Source organism: Lissotriton helveticus (genome assembly GCF_964261635.1).
Source record: "Lissotriton helveticus chromosome 1_1 unlocalized genomic scaffold, aLisHel1.1 SUPER_1_unloc_39, whole genome shotgun sequence".
NCBI lineage: Eukaryota > Metazoa > Chordata > Amphibia > Caudata > Salamandridae > Lissotriton > Lissotriton helveticus.
The window spans coordinates 294,032-316,154 of NW_027611680.1; the positions used below are offsets into that span (position 1 = coordinate 294,032).

At 49.0% G+C, this 22,123-nt stretch overlaps 1 protein-coding gene across 1 annotated transcript in view; it reads left to right on the forward strand.

Annotated features, from left to right (window-relative positions):
* The window catches only part of LOC144806006 (uncharacterized), a 28,646-nt gene that overhangs the window by 1,311 nt on the left and 5,212 nt on the right, over positions 1-22,123 (forward strand). Inside the window, 1 exon segment of the mRNA XM_078672464.1 lies at positions 69-507. Coding sequence (XP_078528590.1) covers positions 69-507 — 439 coding nt within the window.

Here is a 22,123-nt window from a genome sequence, read left to right on the forward strand (position 1 = left end):
AATTTTTCATGAAAGAACCCACACTGGACAAAAAACGTATCAGTGCCCTGAATGCCAAAAAAGTTTTTGTGACAAATCCAGTTTAACTCAACATGAGAGAATCCATACTGGGCTCAAACCGTATCAGTGCTCTGAATGCCAAAAAAACTTCAGAGATAGATCTGGTTTAATTGATCATGAAAGAACCCACACTGGACAAAAACATTATCAGTGCCCTGAATGCTGGAAAAGCTTCAGTAAGAAAGTATATCTCTCTACACATGAGAGAACTCACACTGGACAAAAACCTTATCAGTGCTCTGAATGCTGGAAAAGATTCAGTCAGAAATCCAACCTTACTGTACATGAAAGAACCCACACTGGGTATAAACCGTTTCAGTGCTCTGAATGCCAGGAAAGCTTCCGACTGAAAAAGACTCTCACTAGACATGAAAGAACTCACACTGGGGAAAGACCTTATTAGCTCTCAGAATGCTGGAAAAGTTTCAGTCGGAAATCTGGTCTTCAATTTGGGAGAACTTACCTGGAAAAAACCTTGTCTTTGTTCTAAATGCCTGGGAAGCGACAGCTGGAGATTCCGTTTCATTCAACATGAGAGAACCCACAATGAGAAAGAAAATGACCCGTGCTCTCAATGTGACAAAAACTTCAGTTGTAAATGTAGCCTTTCCACATAGGAGAGACAATGTGGGAGAATAAAAGGTGCTCACTGTAAACCCTGAGGAGGAGCTTTCAGCATCGCAAAACATTTACATGAAGCAGCCACAAAGCCTCCGCTCTATTGATTGTCCTACAAACTGTCTACTGAGAAAAGCGCACAGCGAGGGATGGAAATGCTTGAATTAACCTCATTCTTTTGTAACTATTTGTGGCCTCATTCCATTCAGTGTGTTTTGCTTCCTGAGTGTTTATAAGCTGTGGCTCTGACTCTCAAAGGCCATGCGATCCTGAACTTTGAGGCCACGCCCCCAAGGGTCTGGAATGCATGTAACCTCGAACTGTTTCCAGCCTTAACGAGCCTCACCAGGGGGCTGAAGCAGGAGTCCCTTTGTCGAACGTCTCTATGAGACCAACATCTGTTCATGTCTGTACCACGTAGGGCTGATCATTGAGAAAAACCTACGGTGATGGATGAACTGGTAGCTAATCTCTGCAATATCCCACCACATCATTCTCTAGTCTTTGTGTGACTACAGACAAGGCCAGCCATATGCAAACCATTCTTGGCTCCACCCTAAATAGTCCTAATGACTTCTGTTCCAATGGGACACAGCTTCATATTACAAAGGTCCACACGAGTGGCCTCTTTCCATCTTCTTTTTGTTTCAAATGGAACCTGCTATCCCCTAAACCATGCCTCAGGCCTGCCACGTTCCATGCTTTGGCTCTTCTCATCAACTTTGAACCATCTCCATAACTTGGAGCTCTGAAGACTTCGCAGCTGTTGTAACTGCTTGAAGTTTCCCGCATGTTGATGGCCGTGGATTCAGGTTCAACTTGATAGCCCAACTCTACTCTGTGGGAATTTTGCACTTCAAGCCACTTCTGTGCATCTCGCCACCTTCTGAGACTGATTCAGCCAAAACCTTGCTTCAAATTCCAGTGTTAATCATCACCAGAGACTAAACTTATCTTTGTCCTCTCGAGCATAGCTACCGAAGTCAGCTACAATTTTGTAGGTGACTTCCTGATTGATTCAGTGGATCTGCTTTTCTTTTTAATTTATTAACCTTTTTGTTTGGTTTTGACAGTTGTTTTTGCTAATTAATAATCCTTAAATCACAGCCCACCTTTAGATTTTGCTTCTGAATAATTATTAAATATTCTTTTTGCTCTAAACTTGGTTTGAATCTTACAGTTCCTTGTCTATTTTTAATAAACTGTATTGAAATTTGTGACTTCCACTGTTTTGCTTTACCTTCGAGCGTCCCTTAGGCCATACTGCTCAAGCCACGTTACCAAAAGCGAGCTAAGAACACTTGAGTAGAAGACACATTTACCTTTGCTGGCCAAAGTTTGGGAAAAGCAAAGCAGGCTGACTCCAGAGAGCACACTAAGGTTACTCTCTTAGGTGGCATCTGCACCACCTGTAGATGCAAAAATCAAAGATTATGAGGGAATATGTTGGTATCTGCGCCCCCAGAATTTGAGTCTGCCACCCTCTCTCAAACAGTTGAAAGAGCTAAAGATCCACCTGTCAGAGATTCATATCTCAGCAACTAAGACTGCTCGCTCCTGCATACAATACCCACACTGTTACGTGAATCACAATCCCTGTGCAATGTACAAACTTTTACATAAACAAGTTGTGTTGTGCTTTGTGAACAGGCTTTCACCCCCCTTTGTATGTAAATGAGTTTATGTGATCAGACACCCCAGGCTCCCATATCTTCTAGTGCGGATGATAATGTGAGAACTGTAACGAGAACGAGATCACAAACAAGGGCTGTATTGAGAAATAATTGTCTTCAAGTCACACAGTAGTTTGTAGTTCTTTATTAGTCTTTTAAATGTACATCCACCCAGCCTGTTCCAAGGTAGAGTATAGCTTACGAAGCGCGACTCTCTTGTGGCCCGCTGCCCAGATTAAGTCCATAAAACCAGAAACAGAGTCCGATTTCCTGAAGAAGCGCAGAGGCGGGTAAACTGGGGGGGTCGAGAAGCAGTATAAATGTATTAACAGCATTTTTGCAACTTCCACTCTACCCATGGGTCGATAGCGGCAGGGAGCCCCAAAATGACAGGGAGTTGCAAACATTGGACATCACCTAAGTTGCCCTGTATAAGTTGTTGTTCGGTGTAGTAAATTCACCCCTAAATACCTGAATATGTAAGGGTGCCACCCCAGTGCTAATTGGGGCAGCACTTCCTGTTCTCAGTTGTGAGTTTGCGCATGGGATATAAGCTGGATTTGGTCCAATTTAGCCTCAGTCCAGAATCCCTACCAAAATCATCTAGAACCTCTATCACCTGAGGTAGATACACCTGCAGATTCCTGAGGTACACAAATGTGTCATCAGCATACAGTGAAATTACCTCCCAATTTTGCCCACTTGGTATACCGACTGCTGGGTCCTGCAAACGAAACTGACCAGCGAACAGGTCCATGACTAGGGCGAAAGTAATCAACAGCAGGTATCTTTGCCACATGCTTTAAAAGAAACTGAGATCTCTGCCTGTCCGGATGCGGGCCAGCAATTTATCAAGTGCGGTATTTCTGCACCTAGATCCATGCACATCAGCACTTTCGTTAAATAAAACTACTCCGGGGTGTCGAAGGCCTTCTCTACATCTACTGAGAGTGTTGTTTATGGAGGCAAATTCTTGAAGATTCTTTTCCATCAGCTGCAGAGGCGCCATAGGTTTAGACACATTTTTCTCCCTGGTACGAAAGCATTCTGGTCTTGGTGCCAATGTAGAGAGGCAGGGGAGCAACCTGTTTGCAAGGACCTTCCTGCGAATCTTGTTGTCGGTGTACGGTGGCCAGTAGGAGCGTAGCTCCAGGGGGTCCCTGTTGGGCTTAGGCAGTACCAATATCATAGCCTCCCATAGGGATCCTGGCAATGTGCCCTCCTGCCAGGCCTGTTGGTACATTTGGAGAAGGTTTGGAGTGAGGGTTGCTCTATAGGTGAAGTAAAAGTCAACCGGGAACCCGTCCATCCAAGTTTTGTTGCACGCGATCTAGTCAATCATGAAGCCAATTTCCTCAGTGGTCAGGGTTTCATCTGGTGAATGTCTCTGAAGGGGGTTAAGTCTGGGGATCGACAGTCTATTCAAATACTCATCTAATTGGGGCGCTTGCACTCCCAACACAGCCTGGTATACAGATGTCTGGTACTACAGGAAAGCCTGGTTTATATCTGCTTGCACATTTCAAAAACTCAGTTATACATAAGGATAAACAGACAAAACAGACCAAAAAATATATGTTCACCAAGTAATTTAATGTACTAGTTTTTCTGGTGAATACGCAAGTAATATTCAAGAGACAGGTAATATTCAAGAATTACCGGTTAAGTAAAGGTTGCTCCAAAAGGGGGGACGTGCTAATAGGATGAGGAGTGCTCAGTGTTAAGAAGGAAAGAAATCAGTGACCTAGGAGAAAACAAGAGATGCATATTATTTTCAAAAACACTATGATCGGTTGTCATTCACCGTCATAAGCAGCCTAGCTCCACATGTATTTGTACACAATTTAAGTCATATGTAAAATTGCAGAATAAAATTCAAAATTTGCATTATAGAGAACACAAAAGGGTAAGTCTAGGCCTATCCAAGAGCATCTACGTTTCGATCCGACTTAGGGCACAAGGGAATTTCACAACCTCAGCCGTGCGGATCTTCTTCAGGACTGGGGTGGTGTGGGGCAACCTGGATGAAGGTGGATAAGTCGCCTAATGGGAATAAAAGCTTGGGTCAGGTCCATTGCTGTATGTAAAGGTGTGCATCAAGAAGCAGTGCGCGTGGTTGAAAAAGGTAAGGCTTACCCTTCGCATGTGGTGAGAAGTCAAGGGATGAGTTCATCAAGCCATGTCGGATTCACTAGTAAATTCCATTTGGGGTAACCATCAAGGAGATTAATGAACTAAGGAGGAAAAATGGGGAGAAAATGCCTTAAGTACTGGACCGGCATCGAGGATAGTGTATACGTCGGTTACAGTGCTGATCAGACATATCTCAGTGTTATTCAGGAATGAAGCCTGGGCAAAGTTGTAAAGGTGGGGGTGCCATCGTGGTCCGTGTGTTAACCACGGTTCAAGGCGATCAGCAGTCTGTGAAGTAAATGTGTGAAAGCTTAGTCATGCTGGCAAGGAAAGGCAGCCGGCTGTAAAAGCATTACAATTACGCCGCGAGTTGTGTGGTTAATTACCTGAAGACAGGGGTCCTCACAGTTCGGTGTCGCAGCAACAAATGAATTGCAAGCGTGACCCCGCCAGGAGGATAATTAAATACCGGAGGCCGCGGGAAAAGGTTACTGAGGACGTGCGCTAATGGCCAGAGTTGAAAGACTCGCAAGGCCATGCGCCGATTACCGGAGAAGGAGACGAAAGCTCCCGTCACGTGTGACAGATGCCTGAGTTATGATAATGCATTAACACTGGCATAATAAACCTGAGACATCATTATTTCCGAGAAGTATATACATTGTGATGAAACACATAAAAAACATTGAAAGCTAATTAGTCCCGAAATACATGTGCTATATACAATGTGAAAGCGGGAAGAATTCAACATGTTTGAACATTCAGTATATGAGGGAAAAACATGTTTGGAGAATACAAGAAAATACTTATAAAATGCGATCATGAGTACTCAAATGGATGCACTATTAAAAGCACGATGCAAAGTTAACAGTTTCACATTGTATATAGCACATGTATTTGGTGACTAATTATGGATATGATTTTTCAGGAGAAAAGTAATTGACACACAGATACAAGTACATGGAAGGTACATAGATGCACAATGGAAGAAAGTACATGTAGACCAAAGATGATTTTTAATTTTTTTTTACAATTTTTTATTAACAACATAATTATTCTACATGTTTATACAACGCAATACACAAAGATAGGTACAGAGGGATAATCTGTAAGTTTCTCTTTGCGTATAGTGCTTCGGTGGGGAAGAGCAAATTCTTGAGTAGTTTTCTCAAGATAAGGTGGTTGTTAGTGGATCTTATGTTGGGGGTAAAGAGTTCCATCGTTTGGCTGCTTGAACAGAGAAGGATGTGCCACCCATGTTTTTTTTGCTGGTATCTTGGTATTTTGAGGCACAATGCCCCTTTAGAGCAGATGTTCCTTTGTTGAATGTGTTTGGTGATTTTATTCCTGTTGAAGAGCGGTCCCATTCCATGTAGTGCTTTGTGGGTGATACAAAGTAGCTTGAACGTGGATCTTCTGGCAACCGGTAACCAATGCAGGGCTTTCAAGACAGGTGAGATGTGGTCTCCTGGTTTGATATGCAAGAGTAGTCTGGCAGCCGAGTTCTGTATCTGTTGTAGTCTTTTGATGGTTGTTAAAGGTGATCCGTGGTAGAGGCTATTGGCATAATCGAGTTTGGACAAAACAAGGGAGATGGTAACTTGGACCTTGTGTGGAAATCCCAAATGAGGGAAAATTTGTTGCAGTGTTGTTATAGTGACAATGCTTAATCTTGCTAGTTTGTCCACTTGGGTATTCATTGATAGCTTGGAGTCCATGGTAATTCCGAGGTTTCTAACTTCCTACGATACGTTAGCCGGTGATTCCAGTTCAACAGGCCAGGAGGAAAGCGGGTCATAATGTTTTAAATCGCCACATGTGGGTATTTCCGTTTTTGGAAGCATTCAATTTGAGATGGCTCCAAGTCATCCACTGATCCATAGCTCTGAGACAACTGAGCATTAGGGATTTTCCAGTGTCTTTGGGGAACTTCAGTTGAAGGAGTATGTGTGTGTCATCTGCATAGTTATAGCACGTGAGGTGAAATGAATTGATCAATACTGGTAATGACTTTATGAAGATGTTGAAAAGCATGGGTGAGATGATAGAGCCTTGAGGGACCCCTGCTTTTGCGGAGTACGGTTTGGATGAGAAAAGTGGGGTGTGGATGACATTAGTTCTGTTACGAAGGTAGGACGCGATCCAGTCTAGAGCAGTCCCCTCTATGCCGGCTTCATAGAGTCTTTGTTTCAGAGTGTCATGGTCAACCGTGTCAAAGGCAGCCGAGAGGTTGAAGAGGAGTAGTTCAGCAACCCCATTGAGGTCTACTGTATTCTTTAGGTCATCCCCGATGGCAAGGAGGGCAGATTCTGTGCCTCTGCCCGGATGGAATCCCGTTTGGAAGTCTGAAAGTATAGCATTTTCGTCAATGAATTGTGACATCTGGGCAAACGCTGCTCTTTCTATCAGTTTGCCCAGGATAGGTTGATTTGTAGTGGGTCTGTAGTTGTCAGGGTTCAGCTGATCCAAGTGGTTTTTTTTCAGTAAAGGGTGTATGTGTGACATTTCGAGTTCTTCTGGAAATAGTCCGGTAGTTAAGGAATCGTTGATGATTCTTTTTACTGGAGTGGAAGCAGAGGTTGATAAAAGAATTGTCTTGAAAGATTGTGGTGGACACGCGTCAGAAGGGCTGCCGGCAGGCCTGCTTGCTTTGATCAGGTCCATAAATTAATTGTGTGAGATGTGTTGGAAGGAATGGAGAGCCTGGGTCATAGTACTCTTGGGTTGTTGTTTTGTACAAGGGTTAGTGCTGGTGCTTTGTCTCTGTTTTAAGTATGAGTCCAGTGTGTCTGCTTTGTCTGTGTAATGATTTGCCAGTTTGTCTGTGAAATCTTGAGTAACAGGATGAATTACTTCAAGGCAATTTGTTTTACAAAATTAAGTATTTGATAGAATTCTTTATTTGCACATTTAGCAGTTTGAATTCTGTCTGAATAATATATTTTTTAAACTTTTTTGATAGCTGACTTGTATAATCTGTTAATTTTCTGTAGGTGAAGTTTGTCTTGTTTGGTGTTTGTTTTGAGCCAGGTACGTTGCAGCTTTCTAATTTATAGTTTTTCATGTTTTTTATCTCTATGTTCCTCCAAGGAGCTTTTTTTCTTTTGTTCTGTTGAGTGGTTTTGAGTTGTATAAGGATGTCAAAAGCTTCCTGTAGCCACTTATATAGTTTTTGAACAGAATGTATTGTTTCCAGATTTGTACTGGATGTTAGTTGTGTTTCTAAATGAATAGGTGGATGGATGTAAGGGAGTTTTAGGTGATTTGCTTAGTGTTGTTTTATGTTGGAAAGCAAGCAAGTGGTGGTCTGACCATGTGACTGGAGTTATAGTTTGAAAGGTAACTAGTTCAGTATTAGCAAAAATGACATCTAGGCTATGTCTGGCGATGTGTGTGGTTTGTGGACAATCTGATGCAGGTTCAGTGCATCTAGGCCAGTAATTATTGTTTTCGGATGGGTCATATTGGGTTTGTCAAACCAAATGTTGAGCAAAACACACAAGATGATGGACGGAATGTTGCACAATGGCAAAACATTCACCCCCAGTCACAGATCTGGGTTTAATACATCGTTATTTTGCTCACCAAGCCACCCCAGTTCAGACATGGCCATATGCATATTAGTCTTGACCCTGTGCCTCATGGGAACAGTCTAGCCCGCACTGCCAAGCCATGTCCTCTCTGGACCGCAATCAACGACTAGGACTGGTTTCTGGCTATCAGCCGTCTTCAGCCAGGATAGCTTGACTCCAGTGGCGTAGTGAGCACGGGATCCACGTCTGGGCATACCCTTCCCACATAGGGTAAACAGCAAAACACACAAGATGATGGACGGAATGTTGCACAATGGCAAAACATTCACCCCCAGTCACAGATCTTGGTTTAATCCATCGTTATTTTGCTCAGCATGCCACCCCAGTTCAGACATGGCCATCTCCAAATCAGTCTGGTTCTGGCCCCTTTTTGCGGAAGCAGATTCTTGATTGCTTGAAGAGGTGGGGGGGGGTTGAGTTGAAGGCTGCTGACAGGTTTCCTCAGCAGGTCACTGTAGGTGGTCCCTGGGTTCCCCTCCCACTGGGCCAGATCAGTGGGCTTGTTCAGTGTTCCTGACACAACTTGGTGGGCAGCGCCTAAACCCTGTCACCCCCAGTGGTATAGGTTTCTGACTAGGCCCTACCTCCTAAGTCTCCTGAGTAGGGTCCCCCAGGTCAATGATGCCCCAACTGACTGGAAAGTTTCCCTCCTTTTTCTTTTATAGTCCCAGGTCAGGTCACCACTCTCTGAGATGGCAGTTGGTGACCACTCCTCTATTCCGGAAGGTTCCAGGAGCTTCCTCACTCTAGCTATGGGCAGGGAAGGCAGGCTGGTATGGCAACAATGTTTAAGGGTTCCAGCCAGCTCCTGGCAACTTGGGTGCTACTATCAAGTCCACTCTGCAGTAGCAGGGGCCTGTGGCAGCCATATTGGTAGGGGAGAACACCTGCACCATAGCATTGTTTAGCAATGGGAAGGTGCCCGGAGACCTAAGGCCAACAAAAAGAAGGTGGGAAAAAATTAGGCAAGGGCGAAAAAAATAGGGAAAGACCACCCTAGGGCTGACAGGTCTAACAAATAGTATGTCTGGTTTTGCATCGGTTAGAAGGTCGTAGATGTGAAGTTTGTTTTAGAGAGGCACCAAGCATTTTGTAATCTTCTGTTCTAGTCTTTTCGGAATCCTTACTATGTGTTCTATTGTATGTTCCATTTAGAATGCTATTTGAATAGTTGTTAAGGTAAGACAGATTCAGAGGTCGAAGAAAGATTAGGGGAGTTAAAGAATGATGTTAAACAGATGAGTTTTCAGCCCCTTCTTAAAGGCCGTGATGGTCGAAGCAGCTCTGAGATGGAAAGGGAGAGCATTCCAAACCCTGGAGGCCTTGACCGAAATGGACTGGCTGCCTAATCGGGAGAGTTTAAATCTGGGAACCCTCAATTGATACTGATTGGCCGAACGAAGGCATCGATTGGGAATGTACAGGGCAAACCTTTACCTCAGGTAAACGGGGCCGGTCAGAGGGACCGCGCGAAAGGCAAGGACAAGAATTTTAAACATAATCCGATGGACAACCGGAAGCCAATGAAGGGTGCGGAGACAGGAGCGGACACTAGATCTCATAGGGAGATTAAACAGCAGCCTTGCGGCCGCATTTTGGATGACCTGGAGACGTTGGATCATGAAAGATGAAATACCACAGAACAGTCCGTTCGCGTAGTCGAGCCTGGAAAGTATTAAGGCTCGCAAAAGCCTTTCTTTAGCCTCTCTCAGAAGGAGGGGAAAAAACCTACGGAGAGCCTTGAGAGTGGCAAAACAGACCCCCGTAAGTTTTTTTATATGGTCTTCAAACTTAAGGTCATTTCCAAACCAAACTCCAAGGTTTTTTGCAGGGCCCCCGATGGATTTTGGACAAGGCAGGTCGCGTGGCCATAGATGATCACTAAATTTATCCGGAAAGGAGCCATAGAAGATCATCTCAGACTTGTCTTCATTACACTTGAGCTGAGCAAGTGCTAGCCAGCGGAAGACAGATGAGAGGCAGAGTTGGACCGCCGACGCATCCAAATTGTCCTTAGGCCAGGCGAACAAAAGTTGGGTGTCATCGGCGTAAGCCATAATTTTGGCCCCCAGTTGTTCTGCCAGATAAGTCAGAGGGGTCAGATAAACATTAAAAAGCAGGGGGCTCAGCGTAGACCCCTGGGGGACTCCTGTAGTGAGTTTCTTAGGGAGGGAGGCAAAAGGAGGCATCCAGACCTGTTGTGTCCTATTATCCAAAAAGGACGTCTGCCAGTCTAGTGCAGAGCCTATGATACCAACGGCCGCTAGTCTAGTGAGGAGTAATGAATGGGGTACCGTGTCGAAGGCGGCAGGGAGATCTAATAAAATCAGAGCTGCTCTGCCACCTCCGTCCAGACACTCCCGAATAGCCTCCGACACTTCGACCAGTGCCGTTTCGGTACTGTAAGCGGCCCGGAATCCTGATTGAGCAGGGTGCAATGCTTGAGAAGATTCAATGAACTTATCCAGTTGCTTAAAAGCGATCTTCTCGCAGACTTTTGCTAAGGCAGGCAATAACGAGATGGGACGATAATTAGAAGGTACAGCTGGATCAAGGCCAGTCTTTTTTAGAAGCGGCAGCAATTTGGCTTGCTTCCAACAGGAAGGGACGGTGGCAGAAGAGAAGGAAAGATTAATAATCTGGGTAATCTCTTCGCTTTCTGTTTCAGCTACCTCCCCGAGGACACTGGCATGGCAGGGATCGGAGGGAGACCCTGACTTCAAGGCCATGAGGACTGTGGTAATGTCGGACACGGTCGGGGGGAGAAAGAAGCAAACTGCTCAGTTGACTTCAGCATAGCAGTGGGGAGAGGAACAGGAGAAGACTGAAAGCCGTCGCAGATGGTACGTAGGTCTTCTTGGATTTTAGCAAGTTTGTCAATAAAAAAAGAAGAAAGCTCTTCACACCACTGTTCGGATAAGGGCAGTGTAGGTTGCGCGGCACATGGTAATAGGAAGCTTTTTACAATCGAAAAAATGTCCTCACTATTGTTGTTAGCATTTGCGATTCGCCCTGCGTAGTAGCTGCTCTTAGCAATTCTAATGGCAGCATAGTAATTTCTTTGCGCCGCACGCAGGTCACTCTTAGCTTTAGGTTGGTAGGTTTGTCTCCACACCCATTCGAGCTTCTTACATCCCAGTCTCTGCTCCCGAAGGGTGTGGGTGAACCATGGTTTGGAGGGAATAGACCGCATCCTACGGATACAACCCTTATTGATGGATGCAGCAGACCCAAGCTCCACCCAAGTATTAAAGGTGTTAACCGCCGCTTCAATCTCAATCTCCGGGGGCAGTTTTGGGTGGGTTAGGGACAGAGAATCGGCCAGGATGACTAGATTAATTTTCTGTGAATGGGCAAGTGAGGGGCCACTCTCCTTTACCGCATCCAAGGACCCGGAGAACCTGACCAGCTTATGATCAGACCAAGTCACACTCTCAGGGGTTGCCATATCAATGTCAAAGTTAGAGCAGACTAAGTCGAGAAGATGGCCACCATCATGGGTTGAGGAAGCAACCCATTGTTTAAGGTGGGCCATAGAGAGGGCTTCTCCGAGGCGGAAGGCCTCAATGGAGTCTAAGACATCGATGTGTATATTAAAATCTCCAAGAAGGAGATATCTTGAATATATCAGGGCACGCGGAATAATGACCTCCTCAAGATTCCCAACAAAGTTCCCAACATGACCCGGAGGTCGGTAAACCAATGTGCCTCCTACTGAAAAATGTGGATTAAACACAAACGAGAAATGGAGCACTTCCGTATCCCCGAGATAATCCTGGGGCTCGCAGGCGAAGACCCATTGATCCCTATAGATCGCAGCGATGCCGCCCCCTCTGCCGAGCGGGCGGTCTGCCCTCGTGATTTTAAAACCGCAGGGAATGGCTAACTCCACCACCGGGGCACATGAGGCATTTAACCAGGTTTCTGTAATAAATAAAAGATCGAACTGCTTCTCTGCCAAAAGCTCGAAGATATCGGCAGCATGCTTGACCATAGACCTGGCGTTAATTAAACCAGCTCTGATCAGCATGGGGCCGATACTGGGTCGAACCTAGCAGCTTAATGTGGGGTGGAAACAGAAGTTACAAGCAGTGCACTCCCGGGAAGAGCTATCAGCCACCTCCCAGGGATTATCTCTCCCACAGGGCATGACATTCAGGGCAATAAGGTCATCACGTGAGTACTTAAAACTGGTAGGGTGAAGTTTCCTATGAGTACTGGCAGGGGGACTGGCACTGAGCACGACCGGAGCACGGACGGGCCCTCCTTTGGCACTCCTTCGGCGCATAAACGGCGCGCCCGCTGCGCGTGGCCGCTGCGCGTCCTGAAGTGCATCACTATTTATGCCCCAAGCCCCTCCCTTAGCTGGACCGCTAACTCGGGTCCCGCAGGGGACCGGGACTCACTCAAGATGGCGCCCGACCTGGCCCTCCACAACAATTGGCACCAAGAAGCCGTGGTGGAACGGGGCACAGGGAGACCGGGTGCAGTTCTCAGGGGGATTGTTTAAAAAGGTACAGTTAAAAATATACACACAACACAATTCTTAAATCAATTGTTTGTTATTTTTAAAAAGATCGTAGTGCGATACCACGGGATAAAAGAAGTAGCAGAGGAGAGTCCCTCGCAATCTGCTTGCCTAAAAAACGATGTAGCAAGGTGCTGCCACCACCTTGAGCTATCGCAGCACACTATGGCAGCATAGTAGTCCCACTCACAGAGTTAACCTCCAAGAAACAGCCAAAGAAGGTGCGCTGGACCCCCTCCTGCCAAGAGGCGTTAGAAGCTTTAAAGACCGCCATGTGCACTGCCCCAGTACTCCAGGCCCCCGACTACTCTCGGGAATTTGTGGTTCAAACTGACTCCTCCGAGCATGGCATCGGGGCAGTCCTATCCCAGCTAAACGAGAAGGGCATAGATCAGCCAGTCACATTAATTAGCCGGAGGGTACTACCTCGGGAGCAAAGGTGGAGTACCATCGAGCGGGAGGCCTTCGCAGTAGTTTGGCCCCTGAAGAAGCTGAGGCCCTACCTGTTCGAACTCACTTCCGGGTCCAAACCGACCATCGGCCCTTACGGTGGTTAATGCAGATGAGAGGAAAGAACCCCAAGCTGCTGCGGTGGTCTATTTCCCTCCAGGGGATGGACTTCACTGTAGAACACTGCCCTGGTACTGACCACGCCAACGCGGATGGCCTGTCCAGGTTTTTCCACCTCAGTGAAGAGAACCCCCAAGGGGATGGGTAGTTCTCCCTGCCTTTCAGCTGGGGGGACGCGTGTTGGACCTGGCCTCGTGGTGTGGTTCTCCCCGACCCTCAGCGCCCCGACAGTTACCCCTGTGCAGCAGAAACCCCCGGTCATCCCGTCCTCTGTCTGCCCCGCTCCCTCCATGACCCTACAAAAAGGACGACCACCCCCGCATCCCGCCATCTATCCTCCTGGTACCGGCCGCCCATAACCCGCATCACCCCAAGGGCTTCCGGTAGCCATCCCCCTTCCCTAAGGTCCCTGGCTCCATAGCCCCCTGCAGGACCCCGGCCCCAGCGAAACTTAGGCACCAGACGCACCATGTCCGGCTGGGGGGTGGAGGGCTTTCTCTGAGTGAGATAGGGCAGAGTAGTTTCGATCACCCCTCTGGCCTCCTCTTGAGGACTAGTTACGATCGCACCTCCGGCCTCCCCGAGAGCCGGCTCCACTCCCTGCTGGGTGTCTGGAAACCCCCAGACCCATCTTCAAGGGATCAAAGGGCCGAAGGGCAGGAAACCCCGACAATAAGCCCCGGGCACCAGATAACCGCCTGCGAGGGCTGGGACTTCAAAGGGAAAGAGGACTATAACAGGGCCCCCTCTGGAACTAGCGGGCAGTTGAATCCTGGACGAGAAGAGCCCTGCTGACCTGGTCCCGGCTCAACCATCTTGAAAGAAGATCGCTATCCGAACTTGGGAACCTTTGCGAGCCCTGCTGACGTGGTTGCGGCTCATCTTGGCGGAAGGAACATACCCGTCTCAATCTCTGCTTGAGCCCTGCTGACTTGGTCGCGGCTCCCTGTAACGACCTCTGCTGGAGCCCTGCTGACTTGGTCGCGGCTCCCCCTAACAACCTCTGCTGGAGCCCTGCTGCCTTGGTCGCAGTTCCCTGTAACAACCTCTGCTGGAGCCCTGCTGACGTGGTCGCGGCTCCCCAAGAACTGAAGGACACTCCGCTCACTACTACTTGAGCCCTACTGATCCGGTCGCGGCTCGAGGGTACTCTGGTCCGGCTGGACCAACGGCACTACCAAAACAACGTGGTTCGAGGAGGGTGAGTGGAGCACCCAGTATGATCAACATCTACGGCAGCCCCGTATCCCCCGGCTCGAGGATTGAGAGCTGTGCGCCGGATACGCCCATCTTGGCCCAAGGACCGTGACTGTCCTGCTTCCCACACCCCTACAATCCAGATCTTACGAACCCTTGAACTAATTGTAAATATATAACCTTTTGACCCGAAAGAAAGTAATAACTACTGCTTGATAAAGAACTTGTTACTCAGTACACAACTGTGTGGTGTCTATTTATCGAGTGGTAGAATCTCTGCACGTACGATCCTAAATGCGAAGTCCCCTCCGGTGAGGGTCTTACGCCTGTGCTCAGCAGCGCTCCTGGGAGAGGTGGGTTCCGGGGTGGTCCGGAGAACGTCCTCTGTCCCCCCCTGAGATCACCCCTTCTAACACCAAACAGTTAGTCGACCCATCCTAGTGCAACGTAATCATATAAATCTAACCTTTCACACCGTAACAGCAACCATCATTGTACTATCTTGGGAATTAATTGTTTCAAAGATATATTGCTTTATTTTTGTCAGTGAATCTTTGTTGAGAGAGGATGGTGGTTACTGTAAACAAAAAAACAAAGCCTGCAAGAGACCGCTATCCTAATATTTTAGGAGACAGTTGTGCTCTTAAACCAGAATCTCAAAACCTAATTAGATCCTACAATTCAGTCTTGTTCGAGGATATAAAACCGTATTAAGTATAAGGAATAAGCCACAGGCACAGGAAAATTAAAATTAAGCTGTTCCTTCAATTGTCGCTTTGACACATGTCCTATGCCGCATTGTCACTGATCTGGTGTCTTAAACTCCATGGTATTTACCTCTGTTTACTTTGCTATCTAGGACGTTGTGGATTTGGAAAACTGCAAATAAATTATTTAAAGGAATAAATAAGCTGCCCAGTTTAATTGGAAAACTGACCAATATGCTCAGATATATTCATTGAAATACAGATATATTCATTGAAATACAGATATATTCATTGAAATAAAGACTGTCATTTCCAGTTATCACCTTTCTGTAAATACACTTTAGTCCTTTACATCAGTGTTTGGAAGATGCTCATCTCAAGTGAAGCTATAAATACTTTTTACAGCAGCAACCAAGTGTGAGGCCCTGTAGTTGAGCTGTCTGACCCTTAAAAACATTCACGTCTGTGACATCTGAAATCCCAGGTCTTTACAGGCACCAATGCTTGTTTGTGTGAAATGTATTCACTGCTGGAGCCTGGAGTCGGAGGTTCGGTCAGCGGCCACCAGAGGGCGCTCCTCGCCTGCTGAAGAAACCCTCTGAGCTGCACTTTGTGTGAAAGGGAGAAGGGTTTCCTTTTCCGGGTCAGCGATGGCAGAGACAGCACCAGTCGCAAGTGCTGACATCACTTCCTCCCTGTGCTTTGTGTCCAGCCTGTTGCAGAGGAGGAAGGAGCCCTCACAGACCCCCCATCTGACCCCAGATCTGCCCATGCCCCCCCCCCCCCGCCCCAGGAGGAGGAGAGAGCCAGGACAGGTTTCTGATCAGGTAGGAGAGCTGCCAACTCACTTGGCTGCAATTTATTGATCCATGGATCTTCCTCCTGCTGAGCCTGAGTAGGGGTGCAGAGGAGGTGAGGCCTGTCCAGGGGTGCAGAGGAGCTGAGGCCTGTCCAGGGGTGCAGAGGAGGTGAGGCCTGTCCAGGGGTGCAGAGGAGCTGAGGCCTGTCCAGGGGTGCAGAGGAGGTGAGGCCTGTCCAGGGGTGCAGAGGAGCTGAGGCCTGTCCAGGGGTGCAGAGGAGCTGAGGCCTGTCCAGGGGTACAGAGGAGGTGAGGCCTGTCCAGGGGTATAGAGGAGGAGAGGCCTGTCCAGGGTCAGAGGAGGAGAGGCCTGTCCAGGGGTGCAGAGGAGCTGAGGCCTGTCCAGGGGTGCAGAGGAGGAGAGGCCTGTTCAGGGGGTCAGAGGAGGTGAGGCCTGTCCAGGGTCAGAGGAGGAGAGGCCTGTCCAGGGGTGCAGAGGAGGTGAGGCCTGTCCAGGGGTGCAGAGGATGTGAGGCCTGTCCAGGGATGCAGAGGAGGTGAGGCCTGTCTAGGGGTGCAGAGGAGGAGAGGCCAGTCCATGGGAGCAGAGGAGGTGAGGCCTGTCCAGAGGAGCAGAGGAGGTGAGTCCTGTCCAGGGGTGAAGAGGAGGAGAGGCCCCCTCCAGGGGTGCAGAGGAGGAGAGGCCAGTCCAGGGGTGCAGAGGACGAGAGGCTTGTTCAGGGGGTCAGAGGAGGTGAGGCCTGTCCAGGGGTGCAGAGGAGGAGAGGCCTGTCCAGGGGTGCAGAGGAGGCGTGGCCTGTCAAGGGTGCAGAGGAGGTGAGGCCTGTCCAGGGGTGCAGCGGAGGTGAGACCTGTCCAGGGGTATAGAGGAGGAGAGGCCTGTCCAGGGTTGCTGCGGAGGAGAGGCCTGTTCAGGGTCAGAGGAGGAGAGGCCTGTCCAGGGGTGCAGAGGAGCTGAGGCCTGTCCAGGGGTGCAGAGGAGGAGAGGCCTGTTCAGGGGGTCAGAGGAGGTGAGGCCTGTCCAGGGTCAGAGGAGGAGAGGCCTGTCCAGGGGTGCAGAGGAGGTGAGGCCTGTCCAGGGGTGCAGAGGATGTGAGGCCTGTCCAGGGATGCAGAGGAGGTGAGGCCTGTCTAGGGGTGCAGAGGAGGAGAGGCCAGTCCATGGGAGCAGAGGAGGTGAGGCCTGTCCAGAGGAGCAGAGGAGGTGAGTCCTGTCCAGGGGTGAAGAGGAGGAGAGGCCCCCTCCAGGGGTGCAGAGGAGGAGAGGCCAGTCCAGGGGTGCAGAGGACGAGAGGCTTGTTCAGGGGGTCAGAGGAGGTGAGGCCTGTCCAGGGGTGCAGAGGAGGAGAGGCCTGTCCAGGGGTGCAGAGGAGGCGTGGCCTGTCAAGGGTGCAGAGGAGGTGAGGCCTGTCCAGGGGTGCAGCGGAGGTGAGACCTGTCCAGGGGTATAGAGGAGGAGAGGCCTGTCCAGGGTTGCTGCGGAGGAGAGGCCTGTTCAGGGTCAGAGGAGGAGAGGCCTGTCCAGGGGTGCAGAGGAGCTGAGGCCTGTCCAGGGGTGCAGAGGAGGAGAGGCCTGTTCAGGGGGTCAGAGGAGGTGAGGCCTGTCCAGGGTCAGAGGAGGAGAGGCCTGTCCAGGGGTGCAGAGGAGGTGAGGCCTGTCCAGGGGTGCAGAGGATGTGAGGCCTGTCCAGGGATGCAGAGGAGGTGAGGCCTGTCTAGGGGTGCAGAGGAGGAGAGGCCAGTCCATGGGAGCAGAGGAGGTGAGGCCTGTCCAGAGGAGCAGAGGAGGTGAGTCCTGTCCAGGGGTGAAGAGGAGGAGAGGCCCCCTCCAGGGGTGCAGAGGAGGAGAGGCCAGTCCAGGGGTGCAGAGGACGAGAGGCTTGTTCAGGGGGTCAGAGGAGTTGAGGCCTGTTCAGGGGTGCAGAGGAGGAGAGGCCTGTCCAGGGGTGCAGAGGAGGCGTGGCCTGTCAAGGGTGCAGAGGAGGTGAGGCCTGTCCAGGGGTGCAGAGGAGGAGAGGCCTGTCCAAGGGAGCAGAGGAGGTGAGGCCTGCCCAGGGGTGTAGAGGAGGTGAGGCCTGTCCAGGGGTGCAGAGGAGATGAGGCCTGTCCAGGGGTACAGAGGAGGAGAGGCCTGTCCAGGGGTGCAGAGGAGGAGAGGCCTGTCCAGGGGTGCTGAGGAGGTGAGGCCTGTCCAGGGTCAGAAGTGGAGAGGCCTGTCCAGGGGTGCAGAGGAGGTGAGGCCTGTCCAGGGGTGCAGAGGAGGAGAGGCCTGTCCAGGGGTGCTGAGGAGGCGAGGCCTGTCCAGGGGCAGAGGAGGAGAGGCCTGTCCAGGGGGCAGAGGAGGTGAGGCCTGACCAGGGTGCAGAGGAGGGAGGCCTGTCCAGGGGTGCAGAGGACGAGAGGCTTGTTCAGGGGGTCAGAGGAGGTGAGGGCTGTCCGGGGGTGCAGAGGAGGCAAGGCCTGTCAAGGGTGCAGAGGAGGTGAGGCCTGTCCAGGGGTGCAGAGGAGGAGAGGCCTGTCCAAGGGTGCAGAGGAGGTGAGGCCTGTCCAGGGGTGCAGATGAGGTGAGGCCTGTCCAGGGGTGCAGAGGAGGAGAGGCCTGTCCAGGGGGACATAGAGGAGGCGAGGCCTGTCCAGGGGTGCAGAGGAGGAAAGGTCTGTTCATGGGGTCAGAGGAGGTGAGGCCTGTCCAGGGGTGCACAGGAGGTGAGGCCTGTGTCCAGGGGTACAGAGGGGGAGAGGCCTGTCTAGGGGTACAGATGAGGTGAGGCCTGTCCAGGAGTGCAGAGGAGGTGAAGCATGTTCATGGGTGCAGAGGAGATGAGGCCTGTCCAGGTGGGCTGAAGAGGTGAGGCATGTCCAGGGGTGCTGAGGAGGTGTGGTCTGTCAAGGGTGCAGAGGAGGAGAGGCCTGTCCAGAGGTGCAGAGGAGGTGAGGCATGTCCAGGGGTGCAGATGAGGTGAGGCCTGTCCAGGGGTGCAGAGGAGGAGAGGCCTGTCCAGGGGGACATAGAGGAGGTGTGGCCTGTCCAGGGGTGCAGAGGAGGAAAGGTCTGTTCAGGGGGTCAGAGGAGGTGAGGCCTGTCCAGGGGTGCACAGGAGGTGAGGCCTGTGTCCAGGGGTACAGAGGGGGAGAGGCCTGTCTAGGGGTACAGATGAGGTGAGGCCTGTCCAGGAGTGCAGAGGAGGTGAAGCATGTTCATGGGTGCAGAGGAGATGAGGCCTGTCCAGGTGGGCTGAAGAGGTGAGGCATGTCCAGGGGTGCTGAGGAGTTGTGGTCTGTCAAGGGGGCAGAGGAGGTGAGGCCTGTCCAGGGGTGCAGAGGAAGTGAGGCCTGTCCAGGGGTCAGAGGAGGTGAGGCCCGTCCAGGGGTGCAGATGAGGTGAGGTGTCCAGGGGAGCAGAGGGGAAGAGGCCTGTCCAGGGGTGCAGATGAGGTGAGGCCCGTCCTGTGTTTGGGTGGTTCATAGAAGGTGGGGCCTGTCCAGGAGGGATGCAGTGGTGATGAGACCTGTTCGTCCAGGCAGGGTGATTGAGAGCTGAGTTTAAGTTTGTTAATTGTTGTCCCAAGAGATTTGTGGAATCAGTGTAAGTTGTTTGTAAACTGGCCAATTGAAGAGCCACAGAGTGAAGCGCCTCAAAATATTTCATTATATATTACAAGAGATTAATGCAGATCTACAGACAATATTGCAAAGTCGAAGACCGGGTAAAGGAGGACGCATCATTTAGCGTTGCATCCAGAGGTTAGTGCACATATCCAGCAAAATGTGAGAGGCTGCAGACCAACATTCTGGATGAGACTTTGTTGTAACCAAAGTACTCTAGTGACAATTTTGTTACTAAGCAGAAGAAGATCAAAACTGGGAACCCAAACCAGGCCTGACAATTTTGACGAACCAGCTCCCTGCCTCTTTTGTAGCTGGGGGGTGTTATAGCAACACCACAGCAAAACCAGCCACCAGTGACCAATATGTTTCCCAGCACTGAACAATCAGCCCCCACTCTTCCAGCCTCCCGGGGAAACACTGGAAGCCCGTTACGGCCAGTCCGGCCCTGCTTAGGGTATAGGTTTTACTAACAGTGGCAATTTAAATACCTCAAACACTAATAATGTGCAGAATAAGACATGATCCTTGCGATGTTTGCAGGAACCTGGGAAAATGGAACATGAATCAGATGGCACCGAATGGGATGTCTCAATTAATGGTCCCAGCCCAACTGGCCTCTGTGCCGAGCATGCAGAATCAAAGGCAGATATATTGGAACATGCCTTCAGTCCAGATAGTCACACAGCCCAGTGCAGAATAGAACGCCAAAATCTCAACAAATTCAGAATTTCAACAAAATCCTTAAGTGATTAAAAAGGATTTTCCACAACTTGCATCTATACTAGGAGTTTTTACTAATTCTACAAATTGGGTCAATGATGAATGGCCACAAACTTAAACTGTGATTAAGATCCAGTTATTATGTTAGGGAATAACCTTGTAAAATTACTTGTGGCTTTTTGGGGAAGAGTCACAATTAATTATTCATTTTGTAGGTGTGGTTTATTACATTACATTTTGTTGTGCCATGTTTTCATGACTATTCATTGATTGCTGTCAATTTTACCTCATCATGAACCATGTCAATAATGTGTTCTCTCAGTCTAAAAACGTATAAAATGTACTGTTTTGGGATATTTGCTGGAATTGTTTTATTTTACACTTTTCCTAAAGGCAGATTACATGTCATTCCTCTTACTGATTTTGTACTTAAGAACTTTTCCTTGATTTCTAACTAAGCAGGTTCTATGCTAGTTTGCTATTTGATATTTCTTAGCACACATTTGTTGTGGTGGTCTGTCTATTGACTTTACAGCTAAAGTTGTTTCTGAATCTGGCTTTTGATATACTTTAGAGGTTACCAATATGTGATCCTCCTGCAAATATTATGATAATTATTTCTCTATCTGAGTAACCATGTTTATGCCTTCAGTAATTATTTGAAACCTTTAATATAGCTTTGAAGCTTGTTGTAGCTCCAAAGGCAAGGGCCTTTACCAAGGGAGCGGTCCTTTAATGGGCAGTATTGCCTGCTACGGCTGACTATAAGGCCGTTGCACTGTTTGCACAATGAGGGCAGAATGTGTTAATTAATAAAACAATGGTGTCCCAGAGACCGAGGGGGTAGAAACACCTCCGGTACTCCGAAACCTTTATTTCACAGCTGTTGCTGTGAATGTTCAAAGGTTAACAGCCGCAAGCTGGACCACGGTGGTTAATTGTTGAACATTCACAGCAATAGCTGTTAAAGGAGGCTGAAGTCAGCCCCTGGTTCTCCCTGGGCTCGGCTAAACTGCTTTTCATCATTCACGTGAGCCGGGGAGATGCAGGAGATGAGCAGAACCCCCCCTCCTTCCGAGACGCCAGTGACATTGCAAGCTACGGGAGGAGGAAGGGGGGAGGCTCCTGTGTGCCCTGATTCCAGCCTCTATCTTCTGCCTTCTCTTGCCCAATCCAAATATTTTGGAGAGGCAGAGGCTGTGTATTAGGACATTGTATTGTTGAGAGCAGCGGGCCAATATCAGGTTGTATATATAGGCTGCTGCTGCTGCTCCATTGTCTTCAATAGATCTTAACATTTCAATGTTCTAAGCTTTGTCTTCTGAAGGTTCAATTCCGAATTCCGTCTTGTGGGGCTCACTAGACACTGACCCTCTGCATCATCCCTTCAGATAATTTTTAAATACAAAGCGCCAACACATTGATGCTTTGTTGCTTCCATTGCTCAGCATTCGAACTCTGCATCAGCTTGAGCATGAATTGCAGTTCCTCCGAGAGCATGGTTTGTATAAATCTAAGAGTCTGGTTGACGGATTTATGAACGGGGCAGAATTATGTACAAGGAATTTAACATACCTTTGCAAACCAGATTGTTTTGATTTGCAAGTTTCACGGGTTGTAAATGGAAAGATGGGGGTTATGAAGACATGGACTGGGTTGTTATGGTTTGTTCTCTGAGACTGTGGGTGCACTCTATATTCACAGAGACCTTTTCCAGCAAGGGTTCATGGTTCTTGGTGAACCAAAAAAGTGTTTATTCATACCCATATTTGCTTCACAATGGCCTCCAGAGAACAAGAGATTCTTTTGTTTTGTAAGTTCAGGACTTTTTTTGAAAAATGTGATGAAGTGTGATAGTCATCTGACGCAAAACTATTTCTTTACTTCCTTTCAAG